The sequence below is a fragment of the Typopeltis vanoorti genome, chromosome 12 (assembly GCF_054136105.1).
Source record: "Typopeltis vanoorti isolate ZY-2024b chromosome 12, IOZ_Tvanoo_1.0, whole genome shotgun sequence".
Taxonomy (NCBI): Eukaryota; Metazoa; Arthropoda; class Arachnida; order Uropygi; family Thelyphonidae; genus Typopeltis; species Typopeltis vanoorti.
In genome coordinates, this window is record NC_143560.1 from 118,394,322 (window position 1) to 118,418,738 (window position 24,417).

At 35.3% G+C, this 24,417-nt stretch overlaps 1 protein-coding gene across 1 annotated transcript in view; it reads right to left on the reverse strand.

The window, feature by feature from the left end:
• The window catches only part of LOC150101174 (DEP domain-containing protein 1B-like), a 171,005-nt gene that overhangs the window by 33,991 nt on the left and 112,597 nt on the right, over positions 1-24,417 (reverse strand). The window contains exons 7-8 of the mRNA XM_090401267.1: positions 24,232-24,378; positions 15,824-15,993 (exon numbers count right to left, since the gene is read on the reverse strand). Coding sequence (XP_090257393.1) covers positions 15,824-15,993; positions 24,232-24,378 — 317 coding nt within the window. The remainder of the gene's footprint in view (positions 1-15,823; positions 15,994-24,231; positions 24,379-24,417) is intronic.

The following is a 24,417-nucleotide window of genomic DNA, read 5'->3' on the forward strand; positions in this document are numbered from 1 at the left end:
TATAGATTGGGATAAGCTTTTTTCCAAGAGTTAGGGGTTTTTCTGGACATCCAAACCATATTAAAAAATTTCATACGTCTTTCATTAAATTTTACACCTGCATTTTTGTATAGTTCTATATTTATATTGTCTTCTCCTGGCGTTTTCCTATTTTTCATCTTCTTTATTATATTTTTCAGTTCTAACATTGTGATATTTTCTATTAGGTCATCATCATCATCATCATCAAATTCCTGCCATGTACCCTCAAGGGGTGTACAGGATATGACAGTACTACATGAAAAAATTACATCATTACTAACTTCCTATCTACAATTTTCCTCCAGCTCAGTCTGTTACTTGTCAAGACTCCAACATTATCAGATCTTATATTTCTATCGTCTAAGGCACTTTGTACCGTATCAATCCACCTATATCTTGGTCTTCCTCTGGGTCGTTTTCCTGCTAACCTGGCAGAGAACACTTGTTTTGCTAATCTTTCCTCTCCCATTCTATTTAAGTGACCATACCATCTGAGATTAGCTCTGCTAACGCATTCCTGGAGGCTGATAATGTCAAGTTCTTTCCTAATATCCTCATTTTTAATATGATATTGCCATTGATGCCATCTGTTCACGCCTCTAATCTTTCTCAGGACTCTCATATCTGCGGTCTCTAGTCTTTGGTCAAGTGTTTTACTTCTGACCCAGCTCTCAGATCCATAAGTTAAAATTGGTTTGAACACAGTCTTGTATACAGCTAATTTAGTGTTCCGACTAATTTCTTTCTTATTCCATATGAATTTATTCAATTGACTTCCCACGATACCAGCTTTGCTGATTCTGTTTTCTATTTCTATATTTAGTTTACCATCTTCAGTAAAAATTGTGCCTAAGTAGCTGAAATGTTTTACTTGTTCCACAGGTTCTCCATTCACAACACAGTTGACATTTTCAATGATTCTGCCTATTTTCATTGTCTTTGTCTTTTTATTGCTGACCTTCATACCATATCTATTACAACAGCTATTCAATTTAGTCAGAGAATCTTGCAGACTTGTAGCGGATTTATTAAGAAGTATAACATCATCCGCATAAAGCAAAGAGCTGACATTAACATCTCCAATTTTGATATCAGGTTTAATACCACATTCCTTCATAATGTGATCCATATAGATAATGAATAACAGAGGGGATAATATACATCCTTGTCTCACACCAGATTTAACATTAAACCATCTTCCTGTACTTCCTTCAATTCTAACTGCTGACTCACAACTCAAATAAAGACTAAGTATTGCTTGATATAATGCGCCATTGACACCATATAACTGCAGCGTATTGAATAGCTTCTCTTTTGGCACCTTGTCATATGACTTTTCCAAATCGACAAAACTTAAATACAAATCTTTGTTATATTCCCATGCTTTCTCGACTATTTGTCGTAAAGTGAAGATCTGATCCTGACAGCCTCTATTTGGCCTGAATCCAGCTTGTTCTTCACCAAGCTTTTCTTCCACAATTCTTCTCAACCGTTTCTCAAGTATACTTGCATAGATCTTGCCAGGAACACTCAGTAGGGAAATACCTCTGTAATTCTCACATTCAGTTTTATTTCCCTTTTTATATATGGGTACTATGAGAGCTCTACTCCAATCATCGGGAATTCGTCCCTCTGTCCAGGCTTTCTGAACTATGCAGTGCACCCACTGTAAGACTCTTATACCACCATACTTCAGCATTTCTGGTCGAATATCATCTACTCCTGCTGCCTTTCCACATTTCAAGCCTTTGATGGCTTTTTCTACTTCAAGTATGGATATATATTCCTGACTGCCTGCCTGGTCAGTGTTTTTTATCACTGTGCTGTCATCACTGCTTGTTTCATTTAGCAGTTTTTCAAAGTAATTACTCCATACTTCAAGGATATCTTTTTCTCCTGTTTTCATTTCACCTTTATCATCTCTAATTCCTTTTACAGCACTCTTTCCTCCATTCCTAAGCTTCTTCAACAACCTCCAGAATATTTTGCCACCTTCTTGATATTTATTTTCTATATTCTTGGCAAAGTCCTCCCATGACTTTTGTTTAGCTAGTTTTACACACTGTTTAGCTTTCTTACATTTGTCTCTGTATTCTGTAAGAGTAAAAGCTGACTTATTTGCCAGGAACTTTTGATATGCTTTCTTCTTTTCCTTCACTGCCTCTTTAACTTCCTGTGTCCACCATGGAGTTCTGATTTTTTTATCTTTGCACACAACCTCACCACATGCCTCTCTGGCTGAATCAATCAATGTTTCCTTCAGAGTTTGCCACTGAATCTCCAAGGTTTGATTCCTGTTCTCAAACTCTTTCATTTTCTTTTCAATAATATTTCTGTATTTTAGTCTACAGTTTACATCTGAGAGCTGCTCAACTTTTATTCGCTTTAAAACTTTCTTACATGTTATTCTTTTCAATATGAAATTCAATTTTATCCTGCTCAAGACTAAATAGTGATCACTTCCAATTTCAAATCCTCTGTACACTCTGGTGTCCTGCACCAGGGAGAAAACATCACTATCAACAATAACATAGTCAATGAGACTTTTCTTATTCCTAGCCTCTTCTCTCCATGTGAATTTGTGCACATTTTTATGTTGGAACATGGTGTTAGTAATAACCAGTCCATGTCCTGAGCAGAAATCCAACAGATATTTGCCATTATTATTAGCTTTGCTCTTTTCTCCAAATTTTTCCAAAATATTTTTGTATGTCTCACAATCATTTCCTACTCTACTATTTAGATCCCCAACAAGGACCAACTTTTCCTTTTTCATTGTGTCAGTTGCTTTTTCTAAAGCCTCAAAAAATTCCTCCACTTCTACCTTAGTAGAACCTAAGGTCTATTAGGTCATTCTTTGTATTATAAAATTTTAATTCATTGTTCTCATCTGTCCAGAGATTCTGGAAATAGGTCACCCATTTTTCTAAATCTATTGTTTGTATTTTTATCTTTTTTTTTATTTCTTTATTCATGTATTTTATTACTTTATAGGTTTTGGGTTGTGGCTTAAATAAATCCTTTTCTAGTTCTGTTACGAAATTGTTCCATCTTTCTCTATGTTTTTTCCTTACTTCTCGTTTTGCAATTGCACTATTTCTTTTATACTCTATTTCTGCTTCTATTGTTTTGGAATTTAGCCATTTCTGGTAACTGTCCGTTTTTGGTTTTTATTATATTTTCTATTTCTTTGTTCCAGTCTCGTAGTCCTCTTTTTCTAATCCATTTGTGCTTTATTCCTAAGGTTTCTGTTGCTGCTTTTGTGAGAATTTGTTTCAAATTTTCCCATTCATCTTCTATGTCACTTGATTCATGTGTGGTTTCTGTTTTTAAGTTTGTGCAATTTTGATATTGAAGTCTAACTCGGGGATCCTGTAATGAAGAAATTTTGTAGCTTGGCTGGTAAGAATTTTCAATTCTATGTGTTTTTAGCCACTTTGGTTTAAAACGAATTTTTGCTGATACCATATAATGATCAGAGTTTAATTCAAAGCCTCAATATGCTCTTACGTCTAAAATTAACTCCGCTAATTTAAAATTTGTGATAACATAGTCGATTACTGATTTGTATCCTCTGGCTGACCAAGTATATTTATGTATTTCCTTGTGTTTAAACATTGAATTTATTATTCTCATATTATTATAAATGACAAATTTGCGCAATCTGCAACCATTTTGATTACATGTATCTTTGCCAAATTTACCTATGTTTGTTTTGTATTTTTTGTTTCCTACTCTGGCATTTAAATCTCCTGCTAGGAGTAAATAGTCAGTTTTGTTTGTTTTATCTATGGCATTCTGCAATTCTTTATAAAATATATTATTGTCTTCTTCTTTTCCCTCTTCTGGTGCATATGCACCAATTATTGTTATGTGACCTCTTAATGGCTTGAGTCTAATTTCTATTAGTCTTTCATTCAAATAGTTGTAATATACAATATTGTTCTTTAGGGATTTATGTACCATAATCATTATACCTGCTTTTGCTCTTTCTTCTTTTTTTACCCCACTGTAGATTTGTATATAGTTGTTTGTTTCTTTTGTACCTTTTTGTTTTTTCTTTGTTTCTGTTACTAAACATATCTTTAAGTTAGCTTGGTTTAGTTGTTTATCAAGTTCTTCTTCTTTGTGTGTAATGCTTCTCACATTCCATGTTGCAATCTTCATTATGCGTTCCTTTTTCCAATTTCTTTTACCGTTTCATGGGTTGTGGTCTTTTCCCTGACAGTCCGTCTGACTTTTCTTTGCATGAAACTTGAAAGTATTTTGAATTTCCACAGGGCAGGTTACTAACCTGTCGCTGGGTAAGTCCAGTGGTAGGGCTGCTACCTAACGCCTCTGGACAGGCAGATCTAACAGCATTTACTCTGTTAGGGTGTTAAGGTTATACCACCCATACTCGGTCGCCAGTGCCTCACTTGTACTTTTAGAACAGGATGGACCATGGGAAGGTGAGGTTGACATTTGAGTGGGAGAGGCTATGTATTGCACTTCACCACCCCTTCCACTCCAATTCTCCAAAGTAAACTCAGTAAATTCATTCACTGTAAAAAAGTCCAATGTAACTTTTCTAGCATGTTATTAAGAACATATTACAGATATGCTGAGAGCAACATTTTTCTCATCATCATCATCAAATTTCCGCCATGTACCCACAAGGGGTGTACAGGATATGATAGTACTACATGAAAAAATTATATCATTACTAACTTCCTATCTACAATTTTCCTCCAAATCAGTCTGTTACTTATCAAGACTCCAACATTATCAGATCTTATATTTCTATGGTCTAAGGCACTTTGTACCGTATCAATCCACCTATATCTTGGTCTTCCTCTGGGTCGTTTTGCTGCCAACCTGGCAGAGAACACTTGTTTTGCTAATCTTTCCTCACCCATTTTGTTTAGGTGACCATACCACCTGAGTCTAGCTTTGCTAACGCATTCCTGGATGCAGACAATGTCAAGTTCTTTCCTAATATCCTCGTTTTTAATATGATATTACCATTGATGCCATCTGTTCACACCTATAATCGTTCTCAGGACTCTCATATCTGCGGTCTCTAGACTTTGGTCAAGTGTTTTACTTCTGACCCAGCTCTCAGATCCATAAGTTAAAACAGGTTTGAACACTGTCTTGTATACAGCAAATTTAGTGTTCCGACTAATTTCTCTCTTATTCCATAAGAATTTATTAATTTGACTTCCCACCATACCAGCTTTGCTGATTCTGTTGTCTATTTCTATATTTAATTTATCTTCTTCAGTAAAAATCGTGCCTAAGTAGTTGAAATGTTTTACTTGTACCACAGGTTCTCCATTCACAACACAATTGACATTTTCGATGATTCTGCCTATTTTCATTGTCTTTGTCTTTTTATTGCTGACCTTCATACCATATCTATTACAACAGCTATTCAATTTAGTCCGAGAACCTTGCAGACTTGTAGCAGATTTATTTAGAAGAATAATATCATCCACATAAAGCAAAGAGCTGACATTAACATCTCCAATTTTGATATCCTGTTTAATACCACTTTCCTTCATAATGTGATCCATATAGATAACTTTAACTTCCTGTGTCCACCAGGGAGTTCTGATTTTTCTATCCTTGCAGACAACCTCACCACATGCCTCTCTGGCTGAATCAATCAGTGTTTTCTTGAAGGCTTGCCACTGAATCTCCAAGGTTTGGTTCCTGTTCTCAAAATCTTTCATTTTTTCTTCAATAATCTTTGTGTATTTTAGTCTACAGTTCACATCCGAGAGCTGCTCAACTTTTATTCGCTTTAAAACTTTCTTACATGTTATTCTTTTCAATATGAAATTCAATTTTATCCTGCTCATGACTAAATAGCGATCACTTCCAATTTCAAATCCTCTGTACACTCTGGTGTCCTGCACCAGGGAGAAAACATCACTATCAACAATAACATAGTCAATGAGACTTTTCTTATTCCTAGCCTCTTCTCTCCATGTGAATTTGTGCACATTTTTATGTTGGAACATGGTGTTAGTAATAACCAGTCCATGTCCTGAGCAGAAATCCAACAGATATTTGCCATTATTATTAGCTTTGCTCTTTTCTCCAAATTTTCCCAAAATATTTTGTATGTCTCACAATCATTTACTACTCTGCTATTTTGATCCCCAACAAAGACCAACTTTTCATTTTTCATTGTGTCAGTTGCTTTTTCTAAAGCCTCAAAAAATTCCTCCACTTCTACCTTAATAAAACCTTCTGTGGGACCATAGGCACAAATAAGTCTCATTGTCCAGTTCCCCATTCTCATATTTGCCCACATTACTCTACTTGAGACTGACTGCCATTCAAGAAGATTAGCCTCGTATTTTGTGTTGAATACTATGGCTACTCCTTCTTTTCCTTGATTGTCATTGCCTGAATATAACATTTTGTACTTATTGCTCAGAAAGATCTCACCATTTTTGGTCTTTTTTGTTTCAGTCACCCCTATTATGTCGATCTGGTACTTATCTAATTCCTCAGCTAGCTCCATTTCTTTGCCATTCAGGCTTCTTACGTTGATAGTACTGATCTTTAACTCTGGTGATGTTGAGTTGGGGTTTGTTTTCAGATTTGTTCCAGTAGCTCACTTTTTGCTGTTCGCCCTGGTTCCCTGGCGAAAACAATGGGGACCTTGTTTAACCGGGCGACACCCCAGCCGGCATGAAATTTTGTCATGTTGTGCCATCATTTTTTATTTTGGTTTAATCAATAAGAATACAATTTGGTCAGCTAAATCCCAAATTGCCAGCCCATCCTCGTTCGTTCAGTATACAAGTCGGTACCCAACAGGGTGCACCACGAGAAGGTGATGATTGGACATTAGGTCAGAAGCCCTGGTCGGTTCTCCGCATTCTTTTAAAGGCTATGTGGAGGTCTCCTCTCAGTTATACAGCTTTGACCCTTAAGCACCACAACATGTTTCTTCATCATCATCATCAAATTCCTGCCATGTACCCTCAAGGGGTGTACAGGATATGACAGTACTACATGAAAAAATTACATCATTACTAACTGTCTATCTACAATTTTCCTCCAAATCAGTCTGTTACTTGTCAAGACTCCAACATTATCAGATCTTATATTTCTATCGTCTAAGGCACTTTGTACCGTATCAATCCACCTATATCTTGGTCTTCCTGTTGGTCGTTTTCCTGCCAACCTGGCAGAGAACACTTGTTTTGCTAATCTTTCCTCTCCCATTCTATTTAAGTGACCATACCACCTGAGATTAGCTCTGCTAACGCATTCCTGGATGCTGACAATGTCAAGTTCTTTCCTAATATCCTCATTTTTAATATGATATTGCCATTGATGCCATCTGTTCATGCCTCTAATCTTTCTCAGGACTCTCATATCTGCGGTCTCTAGTCTTTGGTCCAGTGTTTTACTTCTGACCCAGCTCTCAGATCCATAAGTTAAAACTGGTTTGAACACTGTCTTGTATACAGCTAATTAAGTGTTCCGACTAATTTCTCTCTTATTCCATATGAATTTATTCAATTGACTTCCCACCATACCAGCTTTGCTGATTCTGTTGTCTATTTCTATATTTAATTTACCATCTTCAGTAAAAATCGTGCCTAAGTAGCTGAAATGTTTTACTTGTTCCACAAGTTCTCCATTCACAACACAGTTGACATTTTCAATGATTCTGCCTATTTTCATTGTCTTTGTCTTTTTATTGCTGACCTTCATACCATATCTATTACAACAGCAATTGAATTTAGTCAGAGAATCTTGCAGACTTGTAGCGGATTTATTTAGAAGTATAACATCATCCGCATAAAGCAAAGAGCTGACATTAGCATCTCCAATTTTGATATCAAGTTTAATACCACTTTCCTTCATAATGTGATCCATATAGATAATGAATAACAGAGTGTGTAATGTACATCCTTGTCTCACACCAGATTTAACATTAAACTATCTTCCTATACTTCCTTCAATTCTAACTGCTGACTTACAACTCAAATAAAGACTGAGTATTGCTTGATATAATGCCCCATTGACACCATATAACTGCAGCGTATTGAATAGTTTCTCTCTTGGCACCTTGTCATATGCCTTTTCCAAATCGACAAAACTTAAATAGAGATCTTTATTATATTCCCATGCTTTCTCGACTATTTGTCGTAAAGTGAAGATCTGATCCTGACAGCCTCTATTTGGCCTGAATCCAGCTTGTTCTTCACCAAGCTTTTCTTCCACAATTCTTCTCAACCATTTCTCAAGTATACTTGCATAGATCTTGCCAGGAACACTCAGTAGGGAAATACCTCTGTAATTCTCACATTCAGTTTTATTTCCCTTTTTATATATGGGTATTATGACAGCTCTACTCCAATCATCGGGAATTCATCCCTCTGTCCAGGCTTTCTGAACTATGCAGTGCAGCCACTGTAAGACTTTTATGCCACCATACTTCAGCATTTCTGGCCGAATATCATCTACTCCTGCTGCCTTTCCACATTTCAAGCCTTTGATGGCTTTTTCTACTTCAAGTATGGATATGTATTCCTGACTGCATGCCTGGTCAGTGTTTTTTAATCACTGTGCTGTCATCACTGCTTGTTTCATTTAGCAGTTTTTCAAAGTAATTACTCCATACTTCAAGGATATCTTTTTCTACCGTTTTCATGTCACCTTTATAATCTCTAACTCTTTTTACAGCACTCTTTCCTCCATTCCTAAGCTTCTTCAACAACTTCCAGAATATTTTGCCACCTTCTTGATATTTATTTTCTATATTCTTGCCAAAGTCCTCCCATGACTTTTGTTTAGCTAGTTTTACACACTGTTTAGCTTTCTTACATTTGTCTCTGTATTCTGTAAAAGTAAAAGCTGACTTATTTGCCAGGAACTTTTGATATGCTTTCTTCTTTTCCTTCACTGCCTCTTTAACTTCCTGTGTCCACCAGGGAGTTCTGATTTTTTTTATCCTTGCACACAACCTCACCACATGCCTCTCTGGTAGAATCGATCAATGTTTTCTTCAGAGTTTGCCACTGAATCTCCAAGGTTTGATTCCTGTTTTCAAACTCTTTCATTTTCTTTTCAATAATCTTTTTGTATTTTAGTCTACAGTTCACATCTGAGAGCTGCTCAACTTTTATTCGCTTTAAAACTTTCTTACATGTTATTCTTTTCAATATGAAATTCAATTTTATCCTGCTCAAGACTAAATAATTATCACTTCCAATTTCAAATCCTCTGTACACTCTGGTGTCCTGCACCAGGGAGAAAACATCACTATCAACAATAACATAGTCAATGAGACTTTTCTTATTCCTAGCCTCTTCTCTCCATGTGAATTTGTGCACATTCTTATGTTGGAACATGGTGTTAGTAATAAACAGTCCATGTCCTGAGCAGAAATCCAACAGATATTTGCCATTATTATTAGCTTTGCTCTTTTCTCCAAATTTTCCCAAAATATTTTTGTATGTCTCACAATCATTTCCTACTCTGCTATTTAGATTCCCAACAAGGACCAACTTTTCATTTTTCATTGTGTCAGTTGCTTTTTCTATAGCATCAAAAAATTCCTCCACTTCTACCTTAGTAGAACCTTCTGTGGGACCATAGGCACAACTAAATCTCATTGTCCAGTTCCCCATTCTCATATTTGTCCACATTACTCTACTTGAGACTGACTGCCATTCAAGAAGATTAGCCTCGTATTTTGTGTTGAATACTATGGCTACTCCTTCTTTTCCTTGATTGTCATTGCCTGAATATAACATTTTGTATTTATTGCTCAGAAAGATCTCACCATTTTTGGTCTTTTTTGTTTCAGTCACCCCTATTATGTCGATCTGGTACTTATCTAATTCCTCAGCTAGCTCCATTTCTTTGCCATTCAGGCTTCTTATGTTGATAGTACCGATCTTTAACTCTGGTGATGTTGAGTTGGGGTTTGTTTTCAGATTTGTTCTAGTAGCTGACTTTTCGCTGTTCACCCTGGTTCCCTGGTGAAAACAACGGCGGCCTTGTTTAACCGGGCGACGCCCCAGCCGGCATGAAATTTTGTCATGGTGTACCATCATTTTTTTATTTTGGATTATTGGATTAACATTTTTCTTGGATTATCATATTAGTCATCAATCCCTTCATGCCATGTAGTGTAATTTAGAATATCTGATATTATTTAAAGATGAAATTGTGTTAACAAAAGTAAACGGAAGAAATAGTCAGAAGAAATATTATTACATAAACTGATGGTGAGCGATAAAAATGCTGAAAATGGGCAGCATCATAACAGGCTTCAGAATTGCTAAATTCCACAGTCTTTCTTATGATAAGGGAGCTGCTCTTTACAAGCTATAAATAATTTCAAACAATGTTTGGTTTCAATTTGCATAGTACATTACTCACAGTGACTGAACAATTGATTGTAAAAGTGGCAAATTGTGTCCGTATTCAAATTAGATGGATGTACGCGAGTTTTTTCCATTATTAATTTTGTATCGATATGTCTACTCACAGTATACCTCTTTTAAAACTTAGATGGATGTGTCTGAGTATAGTAGTTGCAAGGAGAATTATTTACTCTAGTGTATTGTTTCTTTTAAGTAATATCAGTGGTATTTATGATATGGGAATGTTTCTCCTAGTTTCCACCAGGATGCCCTTGTTGTTCGGCAAATACACACCGACTATTTTAACAACAACATGGGCAATTCTGCATTACTTATACTGTGGTGGTTCTGTGGAAATGATTTTGCTCACTATCAACATAAGGTACTAAGTATTGAAGGACTGTGATGACGTGGTTTGAAGGAAAGTTAAACTTACCAGTACAGAGTGCTGATCTGTACCTTGGAAAGTGATATCAACTGAAACAGAGATCAATATATTCGATTTCAATACAGGGACTGACTGCCATTTTGATGGAGGAATGGTCTGTTTATTAACATTTGGCACAGACTATTCAGATATGAACATCTGTAATTGCTGATATCACTCTCTGGATATTGTAGGTGTGAAACATTCATGTGTCTGTATAATTTTTGCAACCTACTAGTACATGTTTCGATGTCAGTAACAAATTTCTGGTGATATGATCTATATACAGCTTTTAGTGAAAGTAGAGACTACTGTATTTTTATTCATCTATTTGGCAGTTTCTTCGGGATCATAACTTTAGGTGCTCTTAGTTCTGCATTAAGTTACTATTCCCTTAAAAACAAAGTTAATGGCAATGTCTGTAGGAAAAGCTCGAACTTCAGAAAGGGAAGAGACACTAACACTACAGAACAGACTGTCATGGTGGAATAACATGCTGTACCTAGTGTCTGTTTTAGTAGAGTGGCATCAATAATTACAACCAAGGGTAATTTGTGCATTGTGAAATAGTATGTATAAATCTAGTGCATAGATATATTTTTCTGTGGTCCATGTCAAAGGCAAGTTTCTGGTAAATTCCACACAGTGCATAACAGCTGAAATGTTTTACTTGTTCCACAGGTTCTCCATTCACAACACAGTTGACATTTTCAATGATTTTTCCTATTTTCATTGTCTTTGTCTTTTTATTGCTGACCTTCATACCATATATATTAAAACAGTTATTCAATTTAGTCAGAGAATCTTGCAGAATTGTAGCGGATTTATTTAGAAGTATAACATCATCCGCATAAAGCAAAGAGCTGACATTAACATCTCCAATTTTGATATCAGGTTTAATACCACTTTCCTTCATAATGTGATCCACATAGATAATGAATAACAGAGGGAATAATGTACATCCTTGTCTCACACCAGATTTAACATTAAACCATCTTCCTGTACTTCCTTCAATTCTAACTGCTGACTTACAACTCAAATAAAGACCAAGTATTGCTTGATATAATGTCCCATTGATGCCATATAACTGTAGCGTTTCGAATAGCGTCTCAATTGGCACCTTGTCATATGCCTTTTCCAGATCTACAAAACTTAAATACAGATCTTTGTTATATTCCCATGATTTCTCAACTATCTGTCATAAAGTGAAAATCTGATCCTGACAGCCTCTATTTGGCTTGAATCCAGCTTGTTCTTCACCAAGCTTCTCTTTCTCAAGTATTTGAGAAATATTTGAAATTTCTCAAATACCTGAAATATTTCTCAAGTATGAAATACTTGAGAAATTCTGAGCCATTTCTCAAGTATACTTATTATATACGTATATCTTCCCAGGAACACTCAATAATGAAATACCTCTGTAATTCTCGCATTCAGTTTTATTTTCCTTTTTATATATGGGTGCTATAAGAGCTCTACTCCAATCATCTGGAATTTATCCTTCTGTCCAGACCTTTTGAACTTCAAGACTTTTATACCTCCATACTTGAGCATTTCTGGTCGAATATCATCTACTCCTGCTACATTCCACATTTCAGGCTTTTGATGGCTTTTTCTACTTCAAGTATGGATATGTATTCCTGACAGCATGTCTGGTCAGTGTTTTTTGCCATTGTGCTGTCATCACTGCTTGTTTCATTTAACAATTTTTTGAAGTAATTACTCCATACTTCAAGGATATCTTTTTCCCCTCTTTTCATGTCAACTTTATCATCTCTAATTCCTTTTACAGCACTCTTTCCTCCATTTCTGAGCTTCTTCAACAACCTCCAAAATATCTTGCCACCTTCTTGATATTTATTTTCTATGTTGTTGCCAAAGTCCTCCCATGATTTTTGTTTAGCTAGTTTTACACAGTATTTAGCTTTCTTATATTTGTCTCTGTATTCTCTAAGAGCACAAGCTGACTTATTTGACAGGAACTTTTGATATGCTTTCTTCTTTCCCTTCACTGCCTCTTTAACTTCTTGCATCCACCATGGAGTTCTGATTTTTCTCTCCTTACAGACATCCTCACCACATGCCTCTCTGGCTGAACTAATCAGTGTTTTCTTCAGGGCTTGCCACTGAATGTTCAAAGTTTGGTTCCTGTTCTGAAACTCTTTCATTTTTTCTTGAATAATGTTTGTTTATTTTAATCTACAGTTCACATCTGAGAGCTGCTAAACTTTTATTTGTTTTAAAACTTTCTTAGATGTTGTTCTTTTCAATATGAAATTAAATTTTATCCTGTTCAAGACTAAATGGTGATCACTTCCAATTTTAAATCCTCTGTACACTCTGCTGTCCTGCACCAGGGAGAAAACATCACTATCAACAATAACATAGTTAATGAGACTTTTCTTATTCCTTGCTTCTTCTCTCCATGTAAATTTGTGCACATTTTTATGTTGGAACATAGTGTTAGTAATAACTAGTCCATGTCCTGAGCAGAAATCCAACAGGTATTAGCTTTGCTCTTTTCTTCTCCAGTGCCTTCCTTATTGAAGGGTTGAAATAGTTCAATGTCTAATATCTAAACCAGTGTTTCCAACCATGTAAAAAAAATAAACTAGTGAAAAAAAAAAAAAACTCTTGTGAAAAAAGACAAAAACAATATAAAATTGACAAAAAAAAAGAAAAAAAATTCTTAGCCCACCTGTGGTACCAAATATACTATAGATTTGCAAATAAACTTTTGTGGGTGGGAATAATATAAAAAAAATTGAGTCATAATAAACTTGCAGATAGGATTAACCCCCATAAACTCATTAATCAGGTTTCAAAGCAGTCAAGTTACTTGGCTGTGACAGGTTGTTGAGCGTAACATGCAAGGGAAAATGGAGAATGGGAGTTTACTTACACCAGCTACTTTCAAGGCTCTATGGAACTAAGGTTTAATATATCTAATAAGAAACTAAGGTTTAATAGTTCCCTCATCTACACAGTGTAACAGCACTGTAGTGAAAATTCCAAAACTTTCTTGAACTAACAAATGTAACTATTACAAAAGATAAATGGCATTTTTGTTTGCTGCCAAATAACATTATGTTTCTTTTTGGTTGTAGAGAATATCATGTATAGAAGCCTGATTTATGTGCTCTCCTGTTCTCTCTCTATATATATCTAATATAGATCAGATATGTTTGAGATTTACCTTCTACATAAAAAGATTACATGCTAAAATATGTTTTACACTTGAAATCAAAGATAAAAAGGACCCTACTTTTTTTTTAAATGTATTAATATCCATTTGCAACCAGAACACACATGTGCAGTATACAGCAAGAAAATGAACAATGATACATGACTGCATTAAAAACTGGTCCTGCTACCTTGCAGAGAAATGAGACACAGCATATGCCACATCAAGCAACAAAGAGAAGAAAAGCTAACAGCCTGAAAAACTAAGGGTTAATTAAAAAATGGTTATAATAAGAAAACAGTTACCAACATCATCTTACAACAAGCACACAAATAGGCATCCAGTGGTCAAGGTAAATTAGAACTATAAAAATGCTGTCACTCTCTTATGTAAAAAAATGTGACTACCAAATGTCACATTTTTTTTTTACATAATGACTGACAGTACATCTTTAAATGGCAGAACATAAAAGTTGCCTTTACCCTTCCAAACAACATATCCACTATTCTAAGATCATCAAAGCCACCTCATCTACCATTAAAGAAGTCAGGAGTTTAAAATGTAGGCTTACAGAATGTGTTATGTAGGATACATGAGCTGCTCTGGAGAAATCCACACAGAAGATCGAGCATATTATTTGGGTTTAGCCTTCCACAAAACCAGAAAGAAATATAACTTTTACCATCAAATAACAATTTTATTTTATTGGGCAGTGGTACAATAAAATGACCTGCATCTCATACAACAGTTTACATCTCTGAGTTCAGGAAGCTTTGGAACTGATATGTCCAGAGAATGTATTGAGAACCAATATGGTCATATTACACTTTGTGGATCACATGTGATGTCTCTTATAAAACAGTTTAACTTAACAGACATGAAAGGCAACAACCAGACAGATCAACAATGATGTCTGCCATTATATATATGAAATCTAATTGTTGTGAAGTATGATAAGCTAGGTATATGCAATAGAATACATTGGATATTTGGTTCTGTTGTATTTTACTGGAAGGTATCATGTATTTATTTTCTTTTTAATGATGTCCTTAACACTCTGTAAATTGAACACCTTTCAGTGTATGTTTTGTAATTCTAATCTTGAAGAAGCAAACCACAGGGTCTACCACACTAGTTGGTGTAAGTTAATATTTTACTGTGGCTATACACTGCTCACAGAATATGTCACCAATTAGCAGTTACTACTGCAAATTTAGTATGTTAAATTAGACTCCAAGTAAGCTTGTATGTTATCTCTATGGCATTTGTAATCTACACTCAACTCATGGAGACTACATGAACAGTTTGTTAGTGGACTTTTTACTACAGTGAATTTTCTTCAGAAGCACTCGGTCAGGACTTCTCCACTGTCTGCTACATCACGTGAATTCGTTCATGAGAACTGAGTGCATGTTGATCACATTATAAATAAAAGATTAAACTGACATCAGAATCAGAGAAATTAAGATCAGTTCTGTACCTTGTGCAGGTGGTGTTATGTTTTCATGCAGCAGTATGAATGAGAATCAGCATTTAAGTATCCACACCAACCATTATTTATCATATACAGAGACCACAAGAATGGCTTGTTATATATCTTGCTGTTGTAAATTTCTTAAGCATACATTGCACTTGTGTTGGTTTGATCTTTTTTCAATAGTTTGCTATAATGAGAGTTAAGTTCTTACAAAAAATTTTAAAAAATGCAAACATTAAGGATTTAAATTTATAATCAATACAATAAATTTTCTCAGAGCTCTTCATACGAAGTATATACTATAAAGTACACCTGAAATTAATACTTACAAAATTGGCAATGTGTTTATCCACACTTAATTTTAATTCCTTATTCTTGATAATCTGTGACATCATTCTCAATAAAAGATGCAAATGTTTTCTGTTAGCAGGTGGTAAAAGTAATAAACATAACTGAAGGATCTCAGAAATCTGTTCTTGTGATTCATTAGACATTATGCCTTGAGAAAAACAATTATATTCGATAAGAATATAATAGGAGAACTCAGAATTAAGAGGATCACATATTTATTTATTTATATTCAATATATTTCATGTGTATTTTGCATGCTAATATATCTTTTTTTTTTGTCTTAATAGTGTGATATATATAAAATAATATTTAATTATTTTATTTTAATAAAATAATTAAATATTATTTTATTAAAATAAAAAAAGAGGTTAATTTACAACAAAAAAGATTATATGCTTTTGTTCATTTTACTAATCTTCAAATAGGCTCAATCAGCAAATTTCACAAATGCTCGGGGGGGTAGGAAGCACCCAGCAGAGAATTTCTGAACCTCTTGAGAATGCGATGGTCTACCCAAGCACTAGACAGCCCCATTACAGTGGCAGGAGTAGTTATATGACTGCAGACATTTAAGTGAGTATGATTATTATTTTAATTAAGAACATATAAGTTGTACTAATGAACTGTGAGCTTGATTTATTATTATTTGCAATATGGAGACTGGCTATCTGATAGGTATCAACAAGTTGTGTATGAGGGAGCGATATCCAGGAAAAGGAACGTCGCTAGTGGAGTGCCTCAGGGGTCTGTTTTGGGGTCATTACTGTTTAACTTGTATATTAACGATATAGGTGAAGATTTGGATGGAGATATTCAGTTGTTTGCAGATGATGCAAAGTTGGGACGAACCATGAACAGTAGTGAAGATGTTGTGGCCTTACAAGAAGACTTGAATAAATTGAGTGATTGGGCACGGAAATGTGAGTTCAATGTTGCAAAATGTAAGGTTTTAAAATTTGGAAAACAAAGATGGGATGCAGAATTTATGCTTGGTGAGGATATATTGTTGGAGGTGGAAGAAATAAGAGATCTGGGGATGATAGTGGATAAGGATCTGGAATTTAGGGGACACATAGCCAAAATTGTGAAGACAACACAAAGGCTTCTGGGAATGATGCACTGACATTGACGTGTAGAAGTAGGGAGATTCTTATTCTGTTGTGTAAAGCTTTGATTAGGCCACACATGGACTATTGTGCCCAGATTTGGTCACCTGGTTTTCAGAAGGATGAAGAGATGTTGGAAAGGATCCAAAGGCGATTGACTAAGGTAGCTTCTGACCTCTGGAATGTCGAGTATGAGGAAAGATTGAGAAGATGTAATTTGCAGAGTCTGGTGGACAGGAGGAAGAAGGGAGATATGATAGAGACCTACAAGTTGGTAAGGGGTTGTTATAGGATCAATGCTGGAGAAGTTCTACAGAAAATAGTGGGAGATTGGGGAGAACCAGAGGTCATCCCTGGAAACTGTATAAAGAGGGTGTGAGTAGGGGAGTGAGGGGAAGGTTTTTTTGGTGCAGAGTTGTAAATGATTGGAATGCCTTGTCTGAGAGTGTGGTGTCTGCAAGGAGTTTGAATGTGTTAAGGCATGGTATGATGAGCTGTGTATGTGATAAAAGGACCTCCCAGATTAGTCTTTGACTCCATGAGGTCTTGGGGTAATAATAATAATAATTTTTTTTTTCATTGTACTTTAAATTGCTTTTGCCTCATTTCACCACTCAAAATGACTGAGCTGAAACCAGAACAAAGATAAAGAGACATGCCTGAGGGCTTAAATATCCATTTACATCTCGATAAAGCAGATTCATCACTGAATTATTATAATTTTTTTAACCTAATTTTTCTACCAAAAATTTGATTTTGTATGGTCAATATGATATCAAAATTAAGTTCCAAACCAATTTTAGGAGTGATTTTATATACCAAATTTAATTAAATTCCAGCCAGCCAGAGCAAAGTTGGTATTTTGTATTTTATTTCAAATAATTTTGCCTAGTTTGTCCAAAAAAAAAAAAAAAAAGAGTCGACTTAAACCAAAACTGAGAAAGACAAATTATGGTAAAAAATTCAAAATAAAATGTGTTCTGACAAAAACTGTTATGTAAACATGGAAAGATATGATATACAAAATGAATCTAACAGTTTCTTACATATCTGTGTGAAACTTATCTAAAAAGGAACTACATGGAAGGATTAGTGACACAACAGAGAAAAAGTACAACCAGAAAAAAATCATCTATACTCATAATGATGTTATGTAAATGATCAAAATAAAAATAAAAAAAACATAGTGTAAATAGACATCATCTACAGTCCTATAGAAAACAAGTATAAATGATTATCAGCTCATGCCTTTTTATTCCCGTATATAGGGAGTAGGCAACGCCGTTTAGCCCTATCTAACTTTTAGAGACTGAGTGGGCAGTTCAATCTCCACTGGTACCCAATCAGAGACAGCTGGACGAAGGCTATCACTAATTAAGCGGCACGCAGTGAAGAGAGACGGCTCAACAAGTGCCGCCATCTCGTGATCACTAACATTTAATGTCTGAAATAATGTGGGTTCTACGGTCGATTTTCTTGAGTTTACGGGAGGAAAAAAAAACCCGCTTGCCCATGCCAGAGATTGACTAACTCGGGAACCGGTCAAAAAAAGGCTTAGAAAAATTTCTTCTAGTCGCTGACTAGATTCGAAACCAAGAAGTCTTCCTTCGTGCAGTTAAGCGCCGTGGTATGCAAACACCACATCCACTGAGCTACATAGGCTGTATAAATGATTATAGCACTCAAAAGTGTATTTTGCAGTAGCATTCTCGAATACTGACCATTCATTATCAGGAGCAAACAAACTAGCTGTCTCTGGATTATCTATGTACTCTAGTGTTTCCTAACCAAATGTTTGCAGCAATTTTTTTTTTTACTGGTCTGCAAAACTTTTACTGTCAACCTACTTCTTAAAACCTATAAACTTTAAAAATTAAGTCTTAATTACACTTCACTTAAGAAATTTTTAATTCACATTGCACAAACATTATAGCAATTAATGAAAAACCTAATAGATAATAATCTAATCTAAAATAATACAAAATTCTCTAACAGAACGATGGGATATTGTTCTTAATTAAAAATATCTTTGATATATGAAAATATAAAAAGAAATGAAAACTTTTATTTTTAAATCAAAAAAAAAGAAATCAGAATCCAGTATTATGATGCTGTTCTTAATGGCATCTTAACACTGGATTCTGATTCCTTTTCCATTTACAATTAACTTGGGAAGTTCTTAGTCTACTAAAGCAAGAAAAAATATTGTGGTCATGCTGGTAGGTAGCTATATGTAACTTGTTTTTATATTATTTTTGCTACAGTATAATAGGACTCGAACTAAAATTGAGACATGATAATTAACACTTAAGGAATTGACAGCGTTGTTGTGTCCTGAATAAGCATTAAAAAGGTTTATATTAAAATATTCAGGTCACAACATTAATTCTACTCAGGCAGAGAACATGGAACGTTGGCAATAGAAAAAATAAATTGTTTGTGAACACAAGTCAAAATAAAGTTTAAGGAATTGTGTAAAACTGTATAAAGTGTTTAAATATAATCTGTATTAAGTGTGGGCCTGATAATAGAAATCCATGTAAGCTGGCAAAATCTGTTTGGAAAACCAGCCTCTTGCACTGAAATAGTAAAGCCTGTGAGTCAGGGTTCAAAGTTCACTTTTACCGTCCTGCATTATGAAAGTATTGGAAAGGGAAACCTAAGCGTCTTCCAGGAATAGGAGGCAGACACACGTGCAAAAAATTAATAGAGGGAGCTAATGAGATTGACGTGGACACACGTGACCGAGTTCACGCGTCGCAAATATCGAGATTTAACGAGAGGAGAAAATGAAAAAAAAAAAGGCCTTGCATGAGGATTCGAAGCTCTTATCTTTTTTTTCCTGGATTTCCTGATCTCTCGGAGTGGTCCTGCTCGTCGTAGGAGGGAAGTCCCTGGCCAGTCGCGGAAGGCACTTAGTTCCTCCGTCGTATTGGGCCAAGCTATGTCCGTGTTCTAGGATAGCTGTGATGCTGTCGTACGACGGAGGGACAAAAGTGAGGCCGTCCATTCAAGGCGACGTTACCATGCCACCTCCCATGTTTCCCTTGGAGATTCTACTCACACAGATCTATGGAAGATATCCTCCAAAGCGATTACATTTGAAGGCCTTGATGATTAGACAAGGCGGGAACAAGTTTTAAGAGTTCAAGGACAGAAATGGTAATGTAGATTTTTGAAATACTAATTCCAGTTGTAAGAAGAGAGTGAATTTCCTGTGTGAACGTTTAAATTGGACTGAACTTAAAGAACTGTAAGGGTAGCCTACAACTAGATACGTGTCCGAGACAGTGTTAAGAATTGTTTGCCCAAGAGGCAGAATAGATACAAGATCATGTTAAACTAAAAGTGTAATTGTGCTGATGTGTTCACTGATAGACACGTGTATCCGAATGGCTTAATGATAATCTATGAATTGTATTTTATGATTGTATTTAAGGTTATTAAGATCTAGTATGTGTGATAAGTACAAGTTAATTAGAGCTTTTGATCTGAGTTGAGTGCAACCATATTATCTTGTTTTGAAATGTATTAGAGTGTATCACCTTAAAGCTAATTAAATTGTTTCTTTCATGTACTTGCCTGATCTGCCTATATTATATGAATTCAAAACTACCGCTCATAAAAATAACAACGAACCAAGCGGGATAAACCCATGAATACTAATGCAATCAGTAAGCCGCGACTGTAAGAAAGAAAAGGATAAGCAAGGGGGAGATAAATTTATGCTTGATCAAATAATCATTAACTCTCTAAAGGAGTCACCCTGAACACGAATCCTTTCTACCTAGGTATTAGCTGGCACAGCATAAATATAAATGTGTTAATACTTATAGGGTGAACTTCTTCAGATTGTTTGTTTAGGATATAGAGAGGCCAATAGGACTGCAAAGCACTGAAGGTGAGAATATTTGATTGTAGAGTTTAAATTATAAGGGATAAATGTGTATAAGTAAGGTACAGTGTTAGACGAGTTTTGAATTTAAGACAGATAGGGTGTTGGATTGGTTAAGAAAGGGTAGATAAAGGATAAATAGCTAATTAAGTAAAGAAAAGGCAAACAAGATAAGAAAAAGTCTCAACATAAATGGTGTAGCTGGTAGGATAAAGGAAAGATATAAAACAATAGAAGTTAATCTAAACGATTAAAGTACAAATGTATTATAACAAATAAGTAGAGAGATAAATATTAATAAGAAACGTCGCAACAGCGTACACTAGAAATATAAATTAAATCGACTTTAATATACACTTTCCGATATTTCGGCAATGTCACGTTGCCATCTTAATGGGAACTTAAGATAAAGACACGTGCACACAAGTACTACATAACAGCAAATGAGAAATGAAGCGAGGAAGCTACCGTTTTCCTAAAATCCTGATGGTGCCCCCTGGCAGGCTATATTAGGTGTTCTTGGCCTTTGGGCTGCTGAGTTTAAACATGACCATACCAGCCTTGAAGATGATCCAAGTGAAGGACATTAAAAAAGTGTAACACCACCAGAAATCATTAATCTAGTGCACGATATGATTTGACTCACCGGTCATCACTGGATGACCGGTGAGTCAAACTGCCTGAAACTGTTGAGACTATAGGCATTTCAAAAGAATGTATAGAATATATTTTGCATGAAGAATTGCATATGAAAAAGCTTTGCGCAAGATGGGTGCTGCACTTGATCACAGCAGATCAAAAACATACTCGCATGAAAATCTCTGAACAGTGCTTGGAGTGTTTTAACAAGAATAAAACTGATTTTGTGCGTTGATTTATTACTATGAATGAGACTTGGATTCACCATTACAAACCAGAATCCAAACAGCAGTCAAAACAGTAAAAACGGTGCACCACAAGAAGGTGAGGAATGGACATTAAGTCAGAAGCCCTGGTCAGTTCTCTGCATTCCTTTAAAGGCTATGTGGAGGTCTCTTCTCAGTTATATAGCTCTGACCCTTAAGCATTCCAAAAATATTATGTGTTATATAAATTAGCTGCTTTACAAAAGCATCAAAACAAACTCAATCATACCAATTGGTAACTTCCCTCTATCTACTCCAGTAATATTGAAAAAGCACTGCTTATTCTTGTTTTATGAACTGCTGTGACCACTTAAATTTTATGCAATGGCAGATGTTTTTAATTTTTTTTAATGTAATTGAATGTTGCTTTGAGAAATGGGGATACAAATTCCATGGAAAGAAAAATTTGCATAATCAGATTACTGACAAGTTTCTCAGGGGTGTAGGATATTATGAGGGTGGTCTGAAAAGTTCTCAGCCTAACAATAAAAAAACGAATTTATAATTTCAAATTTATTTTTATTTTTCAGTATAATCTCCCATGACTAATACATTTATTCCAGTGATGCTCCAATGCCATTATCCCATCCCTGTGGTGGTTCTCAGTAAGATCTGCAAAATACCCCTCTACAGCTGCAATCACCTCTTGATTCAAAGAAAAACGTTGACCAGCGAGGAAGAGTTTTAGTTTCAGGAAGAGATAGAAGTCAGAGGAAGCCAAATATGGAGAATAGGGTGGGTATTCCAACAATTCATAGTGCAGATCCCTTAATTTTCCCATTGCCAAAACACCTTTGTGGGCAGGTGCAGTGTCCTGATTAAACATGATTTTTTTTCTTCTGCAAATGCAAACCCGGTCTTTTCTCACAAATTTTTTTGTCTAGTCTGGTTAAAAGATCGGAGTAATATTCCCCGGTTATTGTTTTACCCTTTAAGATAATTAATAAACAAAATGCCTTTAGCATCCTAAAACATCGATGCCACGACTTTTCCTGCTGAAGGAATAGACTTATTTTGTTTGGTGCTGAACAACTGGCTTCTGTCCACTGTTTTGACTGGAATTCTGGTGTGTAATGGTGAATCCAAGTCTCATCCATAGTAATAAATCGACCCATAAAATCAGTTTTATTCTTGTTAAAACACTCCAAGCACTGTTCAGAGATTTTCATGCGAGTGTTTTTGATCTGCTGTGAGCAAGTGCAGCACCCATCTTGTGCAAAGCTTTTTCATTTGCAATTCTTCATGCAAAATATATCCTACACATTCTTTTGAAATGCCTATAGTCTCAGCATTTCACACACTTTGACTCACTGGTCATCCAATACCATATCATGAACTTAACCATTTCTGGTGCTGTTACACTTTTTGGATGTCCTACACGTCGATCATCTTCAAGACTGGTATTGCCACGTTTATACTCGGCAGCCCATTTCTTAATTTTCGAAAATGAAGGAGAAGAGTGCCCATAAACGTTTATTAACTTTGAATGAATTTCTTTTGCTGTTAAACCTTCTTTTACAAAGAATTTTATAACAACACAATTCTCAATTTTATCCAAGTCAAGGGATACAGACAAAACTTTTGCTTCAGACAACTGTATAAAACATACTACTTGATAGAATGACTTGCAATTTCACATGGATGCTTATGACAGATGTACCAACTTAGAAAAAAAAAATCTTGTCAATAGTGTTGCAATCTATGGTCAAGGCCGAGAACTTTTCAGACCACCCTCGTATAAATCTTATAGTGGCTGCACAGCATAGTTCAGAAGGCCTGGTCAGAGGGACCAATTTCAGATGATTGGAGTAGAGCTCTCATAGTACCCATATATAAAAAGGGAAATAAAACTGAATGTGAGAATTACAGAGGTATTTCTCTTCTAAGTGTTCCTGATAAGATTTATGCAAGTATACTTCAGAAATGGTTGAGAAGAATTGTGGAAGGGAAGCTTGGTGAAGAACAAGCTAGATTCAGACCAAATAGAGGCTGTCAGGATCAGATTTTTACTTTAGGACAAACTGAGAAATCATGGGAATATAACAAAGATCTGTATTTAAGTTTTGTAGATCTGGAAAAACCATAGGACAAGGTGCAAAGAGAGAGGCTATTCAAAACGCTACAGTTGTATGGTGTCAGTGGATCATTATATCAAGCAATACATAGTCTTTACTTCAGTTGTAAGTCATTATCATCACCATCAAATTCAAATAAATACTAAGTATTGCTTGATATAATGCCCCCCCCCCACTGACACCACCATACTACTGCAGCGTTTTGAAATAAAGAAGATTAAATGGAAGATGGCATTCCCTGTGTTGAGGATATCTATCAGAAAATTATGAGAATAACGAAAAAGCCTTTGGATGACTTTTGAATGTAGGCCAAATTATTCATAACACATCTTCCAAGTTACAATTATATTAAGCAATAATCTAGTTTAACTTTAATCAGATGTCATTTTCAGAAAAGTTACTTACGAAAACTATACACAAAAAGATTATATAATTCAAATGGTATCAAAGGTATGCCTATATTGGTGAAATACTCCTTTATCACATTGAAAACATCAAGCTCAAATCCAGGATAATTAGGAAGGCAGCTGCTACCACCATTTGCAAAAGGCCCTAAATAAATAAATTAATTTAAATAATACTTTTTTAAAA